The following is a 15191-nucleotide window of genomic DNA, read 5'->3' as shown; positions in this document are numbered from 1 at the left end:
GATTGGAAAGTCTTATATGCTAAGGAGTACGAGGAAATGAAGAAATAAGATGAAGAGTTTGAGAAACTTGAAGCCCTATTTTCTAAAAGAGTACCTAAAGGTCCGACAGGAAGTAAGTATGAAGGAAAATCACCTTTTAAATGTTTCACATGCAAGAAGATAGGTCATTTTGCATCTAGATGTCCTGAAAGAAATTCAAGATTTGAGGAAAGAGCTAGAAGATTTTTTAGGCATAACCATGATTATCAGAACAAGCATAAGTACAAGAGGAACAAAGACAAATCGTGTTACTATGCGGATGAGGAAGGTGTGACTGATTCTGATAACGAATCGATACAAGATTCAACTAGTGGATCCGACAATGGAAATGAATGGGTATTCTTGGCTATCAGGGAAGATGATCTGATACCTAAAGAAAAGGCCCTTGCTGCTAAAGTTGAAGACAATGATGAAGGGGTGATATATAAGGGATGTTCACATCATATGACTGGAGATAAAATGAAGTTTCTATCTTTGCAAGAATTTGTTGGCAGTCTGGTTAGATTTGGAGATGACAAAGCATGCATGATCAAGGGAAGAGGAACTATATCATTGGATGGTAAGAATGAAACTGATAATGTTTATTATGTTGAAGGTTTAAGGCATAATATTTTGAGTGTACGACAATTGGTGGATAAGGGATTTTAGTTACAATTCAAGGATAGAAAATGAAAGATTATCAACTGATCTAGATTGGAGATTGCAACCGATACTCAGACTAAAGGTAACATCTTTCATTTGAACTCCTGTGAGAAGACATGTTTGATTGCACAAATTGATGAGAGTTGGCCGTGACATAAGAGATTGTGTCATGTGAATTTTGATTGCATTGTAAAGATAAGTTCTACTAAGGCAGTTAGAGATATACCAAAGATTGTGAAGCCCTATAATCCGGTATGTAAGGAATGTCAAATGGGAAAGCAAGTCAGAACTTCTTTTAAGAGTATACAAGACAAATATAATCATGTTCTTGACCTTATTCATATTGATTTGTGTGGTCCTGCTAGAATCAAAAGCTTTTAGGTTGATAGATATTTTATGCTAATCATTGATGACTATTCTAGAATGACGTGGGTTACTTTTCTAAGGGAGAAATCTGAATCATTCAAAAAGTTTAAAATATTTAAAGCTAAAGCTGAGACAAATACATGATTGAATATTAAATGCTTAAGGTATGATCAGGGTGGAGAATTCACATTTGGTGAATTTAACAGTTATTGTGAAAATAATGGGATAAGGAGACAGTTATCTACACCCTAAACACCTCAGCAGAACAGAGTTGTGGAAATGAAGAACACAACTATCTTGGATGCGGCTAGAACTATGATGATGGAAGCTAATCTGCCTCATATATATTGGAGAGAAGCTGTTAGCATGACAATATACACATTCAACAAAGTTCATATCAAAGGAGACACTGGTAAGACACCTTATGAGTTATGGTTTGGTCATACACCTATAGTTAAGTATTTTAGAATATTTGGTAGTAAATGCTATATCAAAAGAGATGATTCCATTGGAAAGTTTGATCCTAGATGTGATGAAGGGATATTTCTTGGTTATTCTAATGAAAGAAAAATATATAGATGTTATAACAAAAGATTGCAAAGAATTATAGAGAGCACTAATGTCAAGGTGGATGAGCTGAACAAAAGTTAAATAAGAACTTATGAGAGAGAACTGACAGTGGAAATGATCATAATTGAACCGGTAGCACCTACACCAGAACATAATGTTGAGTCAGTTACTCCAGCAGTATCAGAAAATTCAACAGTAATTGAAGATCAGAGCAGAGGAACAGAAAATCAGAAGACTCCTAAGTATATTAGGTTAAATCATTCAGAAGATCAGATCATTGGAGACAAGAATAAATGAGTGATAACAAGAAAAAGGTTGGCAACTGATGAGGTATGTTTAATTTCTCAAATTGAACTGATATCAATAATTGAAGCATGTAAAGATGAACGTTGGATAAAAACTATGGAAGAGGAATTAGATCATATAGAAAAGAATAATACATGGACCTTAGTTCCACAACCCAAAAATAAGAATGCTATTGGGACTAAATGGGTTTTTAGGAATAAACTGAATGAAGATGGACAAGTTGTGAGGAATAAGGCTAGATTGGTTAGTAAAGGATATTCTCAGAAGGAAGGAATTGATTATGATGAAACTTTTGCTCCGGTAGCTAGGATTGAAGTAGTGAGATTATTTATTGCTTATGCTACCCATAAGAACTACAAGGTTTATCAGATGGATGTTAAGTGTGCATTTATGAATAGAGATCTTGAAGAGGAAGTTTAAATTAAGCAACCTGATGGATTTTCACTTTTAGATGACAAGAACATGGTTTGCAGGTTAAGGAAAGCTTTTATGGATTGAAATAAGCCCCTAGCGCTTGGTATGCAAGATTGGATAAATATATTTTGAAGTTTGGTTTCACTAAAGGTAATGCTAACAGTAATTTATATTATAAGATCACTGATGATGACATATTTATTGTTGAAGATATCATTTTTGGAGGTGAGGATAAGTTATGTATGAAATTATCTGATAATATGAAGAATGAATTTGAGATGTCTATGATTGGGGAGATGAAATTTTTCTTAGGTTTGCAGATTACTCAGACTGATAAAGGTATTTCATCTGTCAAACTAAGTAAGCTAGGGAGTTGTTGAAGAAATTTGGTATGGAAAATTCTAAACCGGTTGGTACTCCTATTTACAAGGGAGAAATTGACTAAGATAGATGCATCAACACCGGTAAATCCTACAAGGTACAAGTATATGATTGGAGGTTTGTTATATCTGACTCAGACTAGTCAGATATAATGAATGCATTTTATATTGTATCAAGATATTAGAGTGATCCTAGAGAGAATCATGAGAGTGCAGTGAAAAGGATTTTCAGGTATTTGCAAGGAACAACTGAATATGGTTTGTGGTGTCCTCAAAATGATGATTTTACACTATGTGCATATACAAATGTAGACTGGGCTGGAGATGTTGATGACCGAAAGAGCACATACGATGGAGCTTTCTTTCTTGGAAAGAAACTTGTTTCATGGATCAAAAAGAAGCAGTCATGTACCTCTTTATCTACTATTGAAGCTGAGTATGTTGCTACTGCTACTAACTATACACAAGTTCTATGGATGAAACAAATGTTGAAGGATATAAGGGTGGATTGTGATGAACCCGTATTTATTGACTGTGATAACTCTGTTGCTATTAACATATCAAAGAATCTGATATTTTATTCTAAGACAAAGCACATATCTATCAAGTACAACTTTTCGAAGGAGAAGGTGGAAGCAAATGAAGTCAGACTGATTTATGTGAACACTAAAGATCAGATTGCAAATATCTTCACTAAACCTTTGCCTAAGGAATCATTTGAGTACTTTAGAGATAGATTGGGGGTTTCTGCCCCTCCTGTAGAGACCTGAGTGATGCTGATTGGTATTAGTCTGGTATACATTTATAGAGCTACTATTCATTCCAGATTGATGTATTGGTACTAGTACTCAGGGGGAGTAGTCAACTGTGTGGTTCAGTGCATTTATGATTTTTCTTTGATGTTTATGTCAGATTTTTGACATTGATGTCAAAGGGGGAGAAATATATGTGAAAATAGAGCTTAACAGAATATCAGTCAAAGTGAGATCAAAGCTTAACAAGGATATCATTCACAGGGGGAGTTTTCTAACTTCATTGTAATATCATCTTATGGGAGATTGTTGGCTGTCTTCATTTGGGGGAGACTTGTTTGGCATTTCTTGGCACTTGGATGTTTTTCACATCTAGTGTTGCCATCAATTCCAAAGGGGGAGATTGTTGGCAAATTGGAGGAATTGATTATGTGTTGCATTGATGTTTTGTCATTGATGGAAACACCGACTGTTTTGGTTGTTTACTGATTTCTGATAGATTCCGATAGAGTAGTTGAATTATGATATTGATCTAGTATGATTTAGTTTGTGGAATTGGTTTGGATCTATCATTCGTGCTATTTAAATGTGTATCACGATCAGTTGGTTTGGGATTTGATGACTTGGGAGCTATCATTTGTTCTAGTAAGCCTTTTGGTCACTGGTAAGGGTTTTACCGACATAACTTTGTTGAAGATATTTTGATGCACTTGATAAGTGGTGTTGGTGTGGCTTCTAGATGGCTTTCAGGATGCAGTTGGTTATCTTGTTTGTGTTCCTGTTGATTGGTGGTGTTGCATTTCAGACCGGACCTAATGCTATCTTATTCTGCTAGGTTATGGATCGGTTTATATAATGTGTTGGTGGATGATCCCAATGTGTTACTGGTTGGATCTATTGATTGGATTATGTTGTTTCGGTCTTAGGCCGACTCAGTTGATCGTTGGATTGCAGGTTTATGTTATGAATTTATTGTGTTATCTTTTAGGTGGTTGACCTAATTGTTTAGGTCCCGGGTTGGTATAAATATGATGTAAAATCTCTTTGTAGATCATGGACATATTCGTGGGTTTTTGGGATATAGGATTATCTGTGTGCGAATAAGGTTGTAATCATATGCAGAGGTTTTGGTCGATCGTAGGTGAACGAATTGGGTGGGTGAAAGAGGTTTAAGACCTCTGGTACTAAGCTTAATCGGAACTATATTCAGGCATAGGAGATGCTATTCTTGCAATCCACTCTTCTTTTTGGATTGTAGTATGGATTTATTTTGTAGTCAGTGAGGCTCCTTTTGTGATGAGGAATGCACTCTAGGTTGTTGGCCTTCCTGCATGTGTAGGCCCCTCTTTTTGTAATCACATACTTACTACAGAAGTATTATCTGACTGTGGGTAGGCTTCCCACCGTGGTTTTTCCCTTTACCGGGTTTTCCACATACAAATCTTGGTGTTATCTTTTGTGGATGGTTGGTGAATGTTCTGTGGTTTATATTTGTGCTTAACTATTATATCTACTATTTCGGTAATAAGTTTTTAATGCTTTAAGTTCTATAATCTATTAACAACTAATTCACCCCCCCCTCTCAGTTGTTCACCAGTTATCTGAGCTGTCTAACAAAGAAAAGGCAAAAGGCAAGGGTTGTTAACAAAGACTAGAGAGTAGAGGACGAATCTTGTGAGTAGAATAGAGGAGAATCATTCTCAAGCATAAATAACACCGTGAGTTACCAAATCTCATTTGTAACAAGGCAATAAATTTGTAATCTTTTTCTTCTTTTGTAATTATCTGAGTGGGTGCTCAGATCAGGGGTTGGTGCTCCTTGGGGTTGGTACCTATAAATCTGTAATTAAGTTTTCATTGTGAGGTTGAATTAGAGCAGTAGACTCTAGCAACATTTCTCACATAGGTTTTCCCCTTCGTGGGTTTTCCTCATAGACCTTGTGATATGAGTTTTCCTTTTGTGTCTGTGCAATTATGTTTAATATCTCCGCTAATAGTTTCCTGATTTATGACATTAAAGTTTAGTTAATTTAGAAAGTTCAAGTTTTTGATTACCACTAATTCGCCCCTCCTCTTAGTGGTCCATTTGTGTTCCTTCAATAATTATGTTGCCAAACTACAAGAATAAATTAAGAAGATGCTAGAAGCAAGCATAATCTTTAAAGAAGAGATGAGTGAATGGGTTTCATTGATTGCGATTTCATTGAAGGAAGCAAAAAAAAATTAGAATATTTGTGAACTTTTGAATTTTGAGTGTGGCAACTATCAAAGATCCATTTCCAATCTCATTCATGGATTCAATCCTGGAGGAAGTGGTTGGTCTTGAGATGCACTCATTCATGAATATATTTTCAGGGTATAATCAAATAAGTATTATCGAAGAAGATAAACTAAATACAACATTCATAGTTGATGATGGCATGTTTGTGTAGAAACAAATGTTGTTTGGTCTATGCAATGCCCTAGCGACATTTTAGAGAATCATCCCGCACATTTTCAACAGGATATCCATAGGGAATTTCAAGGCATTTTTGGATGCTTGGTCAATATTTAGTGGTAAGGATAATATCTTAAGAGCACTCAAAGAGTCTATGGAATGGTGCAGAATAGCACAACTAACACTTTATCTGAAGAAGTGAATACTTATGGTACCCTAGGGTAAGTTACTAGGCCACGTTGTTTGCAAGGTTGGACTAAAGACGAACCTCAACGAGATGAGGGTGATTGTGTAGATGGAAGAAAGAGAATATCTAGGGGTTAAGTCATTTCTTGGTCATGTTGGTTACTATAAGAGATTTATTAAGAATTTTGCTCAAATTTCCTACCCACTAGACATACTAACAAGGAAAGGCCAACCATTTATATGGGCTAACACCAGGAGAAGGTTTTTGATGAGCTGATTGTGCTTGTGCAACCAAAAGGTGCATTACCTGAGTGGCCACTGCCTAAGGGGCCCCAACTAGAGAGACCTTAGCCAAGGGAGCCTTGAGAGGAGGTCAGGAGAGATACCACTCCTTTAATATTGCAATAGCCTAAAGAGGCTAACATTCAAGAAGAGGATTTAGAGGAGTCATGCAACGAGGATGAGATTATTGGGATACATATAGAGGTCAACCACACAGATTCATATGATGTATATTTTGCACCAAATGATGTTACTTGGGAGAGTTGGAGGATATAGTTATGGTGATGAATGAGGTTGTCGAGTTATCTCGATAGACAAGCATAGGTCACATTCCCCTAATGGCAACATAAGCTAAGAGGATTATAACATTCATGTAGTTGGAGTTTGGGGGTAAATTCTATAGGTGTTTAATATCTCAAGGGTACTCGAGTGTGGAGACACCGACCATGTTAGCAACACAATATCCATTGATCCACTACGATTGGATGACATAGCCAAGTGTTCATTGCAGTTCATCGCATTGAGGCTTGATACATGGATGTCTTTTACAGACTGTGACAAATGAAAACTTCCCTGGAGGAAGCTAATTAAGGTACAAATAGATCACTTTAATAGGTAGAGAGTGTTTGGGCTTAGTTGTTAGGCCACATCAAAAAATTCTTGGAACAACTTGCCCAACATACCCATCTCATCACAACATAACATGAGTGATGAGTAGTTGTGGAAGTCACTTTGGCTGAAGGGGAGGCTTAGTTAGCTTAGTAGGAGAATATGTTGGAGGAGTAGAAGGAGAAATTAGCCAAAAAAGATGCATAAGTGACAGAGCATAGCAACTAATTGGTTGAGGGCGCAGTAATTTTAAGCCAAGGTGCAGGCATTGGAGTGAACGAAGACTCACCTGATAGATTTGGCCCTAATGGTCAAGGGGTCAAGAGAATGATAAGTAATGGTTGAACTTGATTTAAGGGTTTGCATCAAGGAGGTGTAGCACCTATGCCAATGGTTCTTTGCCACATCAGCTATATCTATACTAATATCCACCACTTGTTTGTAGTTATCCCCATTTTTGTTTTTCATTTGAAAGATAGACTTTCTTTTTGGGGGGATGATTTAGTTGGCCAAGTAATAAAAATAAATATAATTGTCTTCGCTAAAAGTTTATTTCTGTATGCTTTGCTAGTCATTTGTTATGAATTGTAATTGGTAGTTGTTGATTAATTGTTGATTAGTAATTATTGACGGTTGGTAATCTTAACCAATGTTGGTCTACTATTTATTGTATCTTTGGTTCATAGTTGAGAACTCACAACTGACTAGTAGGCTAACATATGAATATTATAATCAATGCATATTATTTAATGGTAAAGAACGAAAGTGGTATATCTTTTGCACTGTTGTAAATGCATAATTGTTCTGTACTCATATTTTTATTTACTTCCCTTAAACAAACATTTTACTCACAAAAGGGAATGAAGAAGTTTTGTCAAATATCTCCAATTATTCATTATGTAGATTGTTTAGTTCATTATTGTTTTCATATTACTTCAGACAGTAAACTCTTAAAAATATTGAATAGAAATGCTCTATTTGGGACTTTCAATATATCAATGTTTTCTATTTACTTTAAAATTTATCGAGTGATAAGACATGGTTTGTGGTCATAATTGGATCTATGCTTCGAGGTCATCTACTACTCGTGAATAAGTTTAGGTAGGCAAAACTTTTTGAAAATAATTCCCCCCTCTTTAAATTTAGGGAAAATGTTTGACTTGAATGAGAGGGCTACACTACCACTTCATTGTTTGCATAAATGACAAAACATCAAATTTGTTTGAATTCTGTATCTATATCCATACACACTTGTAAGTGTTCTAATTTAACTTTTAATCATATAAGCTTGTTATTATTTTATCCTATAAGGTAGGAATTAAAGTAGTTAAAATGTATTCACATGGAGACAACTACTAAAATAATATAAATTTATCATGCTTTTGAAAACCTACAAAGGTAAGATTAAATAATTTGTTGAGCTTAAGATATTTGAAAATGCAAGAAATCTGCATTCAATGAAATTAAGGTTCCTATTCTTTCATAAGAGTATCTCATTAGAAAGCAATATTCTCGTGATGATCTAATTATTTTCAACAAGAATATGTATATATAGGGAGAGAATTATAATATTGAGGAGTTTAACTGTATTTTCTTTAAATTTAATTATAATAAAGATTATTAATGTGGATGAAAGATTAGATAACATTGTTCATAGTAATGCATGAGTATAGTACAATAGTTGTTGAAGCCACAATAATTTGATTAAGTTACTAGGCAAGCATGATGCCAAAACCCTCAATTAAGTTTCAAGATTGAACATTGTTGATGCCAAAACTAAGTGAATTGACATAGATATTAGGTCAATATCACAACCAAGAAATAATATAACAAAACACATGCTTCATAATATATTCATGTATAAAGAGCAAAAGAATACCAAATATCATTGTACATGGGAGCTGGAAGAGAAGTGGCAATGCGTTAAATTTAGAAAGTGTTAGTGAACAAATTTTGTCTTTCTTTAAATTGAATTGATTCTTAGCTCTGTTACCCCTTTGAAAGACAAAAGTTCAACTAAACAATTGGGTAAGTGTGACATACATCACTTCCCTCTTAATTTTAGATAGGTACAACTCCCTCCATGAGTTATGTAGGGAATAATCTAACTAAATAAACTGTTATGCTTTTAACCTGAAAGCACGTAAGGCTGCCTACTTCATTCTTTGATGAGAGGCCAGGCAATATATAAAATATTTCAGGATAATTTTCTATGAAGCGCTTCACCACGAATATCAGAAGAAATCAAAGCAAAGTTTAATAACACTAATTTTAGTACTTCTTAAGAATAAAAAAGAGAAACAAGGTCTCTTTTCAACTAAATATCTTTCCAAACAACACAAAAAAAAATGCCAGATTGATAACAACATCCATCATTAGAAAGGTAATCACAGACATTTTAATTAGATTAATATTTGCAAAGAAATACCACTCCACTGATTCAAACTCAAAGATTTTCCACCTCAAAATGCATATGATCTTTATATATGTATTTCATGCAACAAAGACATAACAATACACGCATAAGTTCTTTCCAAGTTCAGATTCTAAAAAAATTGATCACTTCCTTCAGACCAAACTAAAAACTTCTAAAAATCTTAGTATATTTTCTAACCCTTTCTCTATCTATCTTAATCTAATTTATAGTAGTCTTTTAAAGAACATAGGAGGTCTCCCTCAAAACTCGACCTCCTTTGAAAACAGTTATAAAAACCAACAAAGTATTTAGGGGACAGATGTCCCGAAGTCATTGCGAGGTTATGAAAAGCATATAAAAAGAAAACAAAGCATTAGCATCATGCTATGCCTCTTCTCCATCATCATCCTCTCCTCCACTTTTCTGGGCATCGTGGGCGGTTGCAAGCTCCTGAATTATAGACTGACTTGGATTTTTCATGGCATTGAACTTTGCTTTTGCGGCTTCCTTGTCCCACCCGTGTTTCACCATTTTCTCGACATGCTTAGGTAACTGATCGTTACCAATGAACGTCGTGGACTCAATTCAGGTGATTTGTGTTATATCTTCGGGAGTGAAGTTGCCTTTGGCCTTAACTTTCTCCATGTGCAGCCTAAATGCCTTTACCGTGTCCTGTGTGTTCAGCCCACAAAGTCCCAGTTGCTAATCATGGTTCGGGTTAACCACTTTTTTGTCATTGACCAAGTTAAACTGAAGTTCTTGAAGCTCATAAACAGAGGCCCTAGCATCAGAAATCACAGATTTGAATGTAATTACCCACCACACTATAGTTTTCTTCAATACAAAAAGATGGCACTCATAAGTTACCAATTTAATTGAATTTTCTGCTAAAAACTTTGTGGCTCCGTATTCTTCCATCTTGGTGAGCATGGGTAATACGTTTTTCCATTTATGCTCTTACTTTTCCCATGGCACAATCTGATTTTGAATCTTTGCAGTGAGGTTTTGCATTTCATCGCATAGCTTCTTGGAGTTTGTAATATATTTTTCACCATCTCTAATCACTCCTTCAATCCATTTCTCTACGGCCCCTGCGATGCTCTTGGCTCGTTGAACTTGATTCATCACTTTCTTATTCTCTGGTGAAGTAGGGTCAGAACTTTCTGAGGCATGCGATATGGGAAGTGCTCCAAAACAACCTATGCTATCAATTAATTGAGCTAGAATCTTGATATGCCGTTTCAGTTCTCTTTTCTCTTGTCCATCTTTTTTTGACCTGGTGAGCATCTTCTTAGTTGACACTTGGAAAAGGTGATTATCAGAGTCCCTGCTCATGTTCCTGAGATCCACTTTGGTGACCTCAAAATCCTCCGCATTTACTTCCTTATTCTCATCTTTGAGCTTATAAGAAGAAATTTTAGCAACCCACCTCCCGGTCTTTTCATCAGCATCCAATCTGGCAATTGTTTTGAACTTTTTCTGTTTGGGATCCTTCTCCATGTATTTGACCACCATGTCTTGGATTGGGATGGACACTAGGATGATGCTCCGTTTCTTGCTTATGGAAGTAGTTAACCATTTGGGAGTTGTATTTGAACTAGTTGTTCCTCCAGTTACTTTAGGTGGGGGTGTCATGGCTACAGTGATTGCATGAGAATCCATAGTGTTGACAATGTTACTATCAAGGTCCTCGACCTTAAAAATCTGGGTATCAAGGATCTTGTCTTTTACCTCTATGTCTTTGACTTGGTCCATTTTCCTCTGTGCAGCACTCCGTGACCTTGTATATCGAGGGGCAAGAAAGTTCAAAGCAGGATTAGGCTCGTGCTTGGTGTGAGATGACTTCTTATTTTTACCTGCATGAACATGCATAGAAGTGGGGCTAGAAAAACATTTTGGGGAACGTAGAGAAACCGCATTATCTCTTGAAGGATCAATCTTGATGCCTAATTTCATTGCTCTTTTCTTTTTAACCCAATCTACGGTTCTTTCCAAGACTCTCTTTGTTCTAAGCTGTATATCATCCTCTTCTTCTGCATCCCAATTAATGCAGGATGTTTCGGGTTCAGCTTGGTCTAGATATCCAGGTTCAAAAAGCTCCAAAGAATCCTCTTCGATCCCACTTACATCAAGTTTCACCTGCAGTGAAACTACCTGTTCCAGAACCATTCTCATATTTGCTCTTTTGAACACTTCAAGCTCATCACTACAATATTCCCAAAAGTCCTCCAAGTGTGGGATTGGAAGATGCGACATCAAACCAAGACTCCATGAGAAACCTTTATTATCAAAGCCCTTCCTTTCATGATATAGTGGAAAATTGAAATTCTTCAAGTCAACTCCTATGCTTAACACATCTGACATTGAACTACAAGATTAAATGTCCAATTGAACAGGAAAATGATCCTCCCATTTATCTCTGGGTTGAGCTTTCTTAATTACAGTAGACAACTGCCTACAAATCTCAGCAAGGACAAAACAATCAGAACAAAAACGAGGAAGTCTGAAAGGCTCTTCTTCAAAACCACCTACCCTTATATAAAAGAAACGAGGAAACTGAACAAAGAAACTACCATATCTTTTCACTAATGCCTGGGCATCTTCAGATATCCTTTTAGATTTCATGTTTTTTAACTCATAACACAAGTCTCCCAGGAAAGCATTATGTACCCTCCTAAAATCCTGCAATGCATTATCTTTTTGCAACATGGGGTAAAAGTCATACGCAGAAACATCTCCTTCAGAAAGTTGCCTAGGTATCCCCATTATTTCTTTAACACATGCCAGACAATATATCAAATATGAGGACATAAAGTAATTTTGCTTGAACTTCTTCGCCATGCTCAGCTGTTCCCTCATGGAGTCGGCAATAAGCTCTGCCCAGTCAAGATACTGCTTTCCTTCCAACACCAGTTGCACATAACAGTAAATCCCATCATCGAAGCTGTAGGCCTCAGCGGAACCTCTAACTCGGTGTAACAATAACATAACATCATGGATGTGGGGAAGCATGTGATTTTTATTGGGATATTTAGGTAGCCTGGAGCCACCCCTCAGAGGAACTTTCAACCAATGCTTCGCTATATTATTCTGGTGTGCAATTTTATCTGCATTGAACTCAGTGACTGATTGGGTGGGAGAAAAATTTGAGAACTTATAATCAGGCAATTTGAAAAAAGAAGAAATGACTTCCCTATTAATCGTGAGGAGGGTTTCACCATTATCTCTCTTGATAGTTTCAGAAATAGGATCATATGTTGCAATGCACTCCCTAACTAATTCTGGGCAAGGGATACTAGGAGGAAAGGCTGCCGCATCTACGAGGCCACTACTTAGAATTTCTAAACCAAAAGAATCATCAATTCCTTTAAACACCCTTTCGTTCAAGATTTCTAAATTCTCTCCTTTCAGGTCTGTATCACTGACAATGGGTTATGTGCAAGAAAGACTGAAAATATTTCCGAAAAGGTGCAGAGTGGACTTCATAATTCATAAATAACAACCCTTATTTCCCCCAACAAATTTTATTACGAGAGAGAAAAATAGCTAAAAATCACTGGAGAAGATAGGAATCAAAACTCACCTTCACAGTTGAAACCAATTGAACGATTACTAGTAGACAAACCTTCTATCAAACGCTCCGCAACAATGAAGAACAAGTTTTAGAAATTAATCACTTCATACCTTATAGCAAACGAAGTGATGAAAGCTCATTTAGTGCATTAATTTTGGCTGTCAACTCGAATGTGTTGAGCATTAGGATTTGACATCACGCGTGTGTATTGAATGCATGGCGGCGTTTTTGGGGTAACCGCCAATTCCCAAAAATGATTACTTGCCTTAAAAAATTGGCCAGTTGACGTCAGTTGAGATATGGTTCAATCTTCATCATACTTAGCAATAAATGCGCCATCATGTCATTTAGTCCATGGGACCCACCTGATTTGAACATGCATGAACAATTTGAACTGACTTCATGAGGGTTCAGGTAGTTCAAAGCGTACGCTATGCCAAGGAAATTTTACTTTGAAAAGATTAACTTTTGTTAACTGCCGTTGGCCTTTTTAACTTTATTGAACATGTTGAACATCACTGAACTATTTGAACTACGTTCAAATGGTTCACGGTCTGGAGAACGAGGATATGAAACATCATCCGCGACCGTGAAATAGAACTGCTGCAAAAAACTTGAGTGAATGTTAGTTTGGAAACATTTTAGACACAACTTAGAACCTGCGGTACCTAAATGAACATTGCGAACTCCTTTCAAAATGGTTCAAGGGGTTCATGAGGTTCAAACAGACCACTGAAACTTGGCGCTTCGGATTAAGAGACGATTTACAAGCGGATTAAGGATTGAACCAAGGAATTTTTAACAAGATACATACTCAAATAAAATTTTGTAGGGCGACTTACTCTTGTTATGAGGGATGAATGACAGGATAACATTGGCTCTGACTGGGGATTGTATTTTTTGATAAATGCAAAGAACTCTAGAATCTGGTTTCGTACAACAAAAATAGAAAGGGGACAAAAAGGACAAACACAAAAAAGGCACAAAACAAACAACTAACCTACTATGTACAAGAACTCTTGGTCATAGATTTAAAAGTTTATAGAGCTTCAAGTGTTTCCCATTATAGGTATAGGGCATAACTGTTCCATCAGAATAATTTAGTCTGAATGCATTCGGTCCCACTACTTCATGGATCTTGAATGGACCTTTCCACAATGAATCATATTTTCCATGGGCACCCTTTGGTTCCCTTCTTTTGTCCCACAACAATACTTCATCTCCTTTTAGGAACCCTCTTGGTCGATCTCTCATATCGAAGATTTTCTTCACGCTGTTTTGATGCTCAGTAATTCTATCCACTAACATCTCTCTTTCCTCTTCCAGCTTCATCAAATACATGACTCTCTTCTCTAGAGCATTTTGGAAGAAGTCCTTAATTATGGTTTGAAGTCTCATCGCTGCCAATTCCAGAGGTAAAGAAACCTTTGCGCCAATCCCATACACCAGTTCATAAGGTGCCATTCCAATTGCTCTTTTAGGAGTAATTCTATCCACCCATAAGGCTTCATATACCTTTTTATTCCAGTTCCGGGCATTATCATCAACTAACTTCTTCATGATGGCTACTAGGTTCTTGTTGCTTGATTCTGCTAACCCATTACCTTGCGGAAAGTAATCGGAGGAATGTGAAGGAGTAATTTGATGTTCATAACAGAACATAGTCAACTCTTCAGAGGAGAAATATGATGCATTATCTGTGACAATATTCTGAGGGACCCCAAAATGGACTAAAATGCAATCTTCGAGAAAATTACATACAACCTTTGAGTTCGCCTTATTAGTGGGGACAACCTCTACCCACTTAGTAAAATAATCTGTTGTTGTTAGAATATACATATGCCTAGCACTGGAATGAGGATTTATTGGACCAATGAAATCAATACCCCATTGTTTTAAAGGTTCATCCACTACCACAGGCCTTAAAGGTAGAGCAGCTAAATGTGGTTTTGCATAAAAGAGTTGACATTTTTCACATCCCTTAACATAAGTATATGCATCACGAAACATACCAGAACAATAAAAATAGTTTCTTAAAATCTTAAAAGCAGTTACCGAGGATGAGAAATGTCCACCGCAGGCTTCATCATGATAAACTTCCAGAAGCTTTCGTTGTTGAGGCTTATCTACACATCTCAAATAGGTATTATCCAAGCCTTTTTTGTACAAAATGTCTTGCCAAATAACATACTTAGCTTCTTTCAATTTGAGATTCCTT

General features: G+C 36.3%; 1 protein-coding gene across 1 annotated transcript; it reads right to left on the bottom strand.

Moving 5' to 3' along the window:
* Positions 1–13444: 13444 nt before the first annotated feature.
* On the bottom strand, positions 13445–14533 carry LOC131070976 (uncharacterized). Its single transcript, XM_058006687.2, has 2 exons — positions 14057–14533; positions 13445–13576 (listed from the first exon to the last, which is right to left on the bottom strand). Exons 1-2 carry the CDS (start codon positions 14531–14533, stop codon positions 13445–13447), a joined length of 609 nt encoding a protein of 202 aa, XP_057862670.2.
* Between the last annotated feature and the right edge of the window lie 658 nt (positions 14534–15191).

The sequence above is a fragment of the Cryptomeria japonica genome, chromosome 9 (genome assembly GCF_030272615.1).
Source record: "Cryptomeria japonica chromosome 9, Sugi_1.0, whole genome shotgun sequence".
NCBI classification, from domain to species: Eukaryota; Viridiplantae; Streptophyta; class Pinopsida; order Cupressales; family Cupressaceae; genus Cryptomeria; species Cryptomeria japonica.
Note: the sequence above shows the minus strand (reverse complement) of the source record. Positions and strands in the feature narration are given on the sequence as shown.

What these genes read in the sequence shown, in the direction of transcription:
- LOC131070976 (XM_058006687.2), bottom strand. Translation starts at nt 14,533, where the DNA reads ATGAAGAAGTTAGTTGATGATAATGCCCGGAACTGGAATAAAAAGGTA. An exon ending in TAAATTATTCTGATGGAACA is followed by an intron (nt 13,577 to 14,056) that starts GTTATGCCCTAT and finishes AGTTTTTTGCAG; the next exon opens with CAGTTCTATTTCACGGTCGC.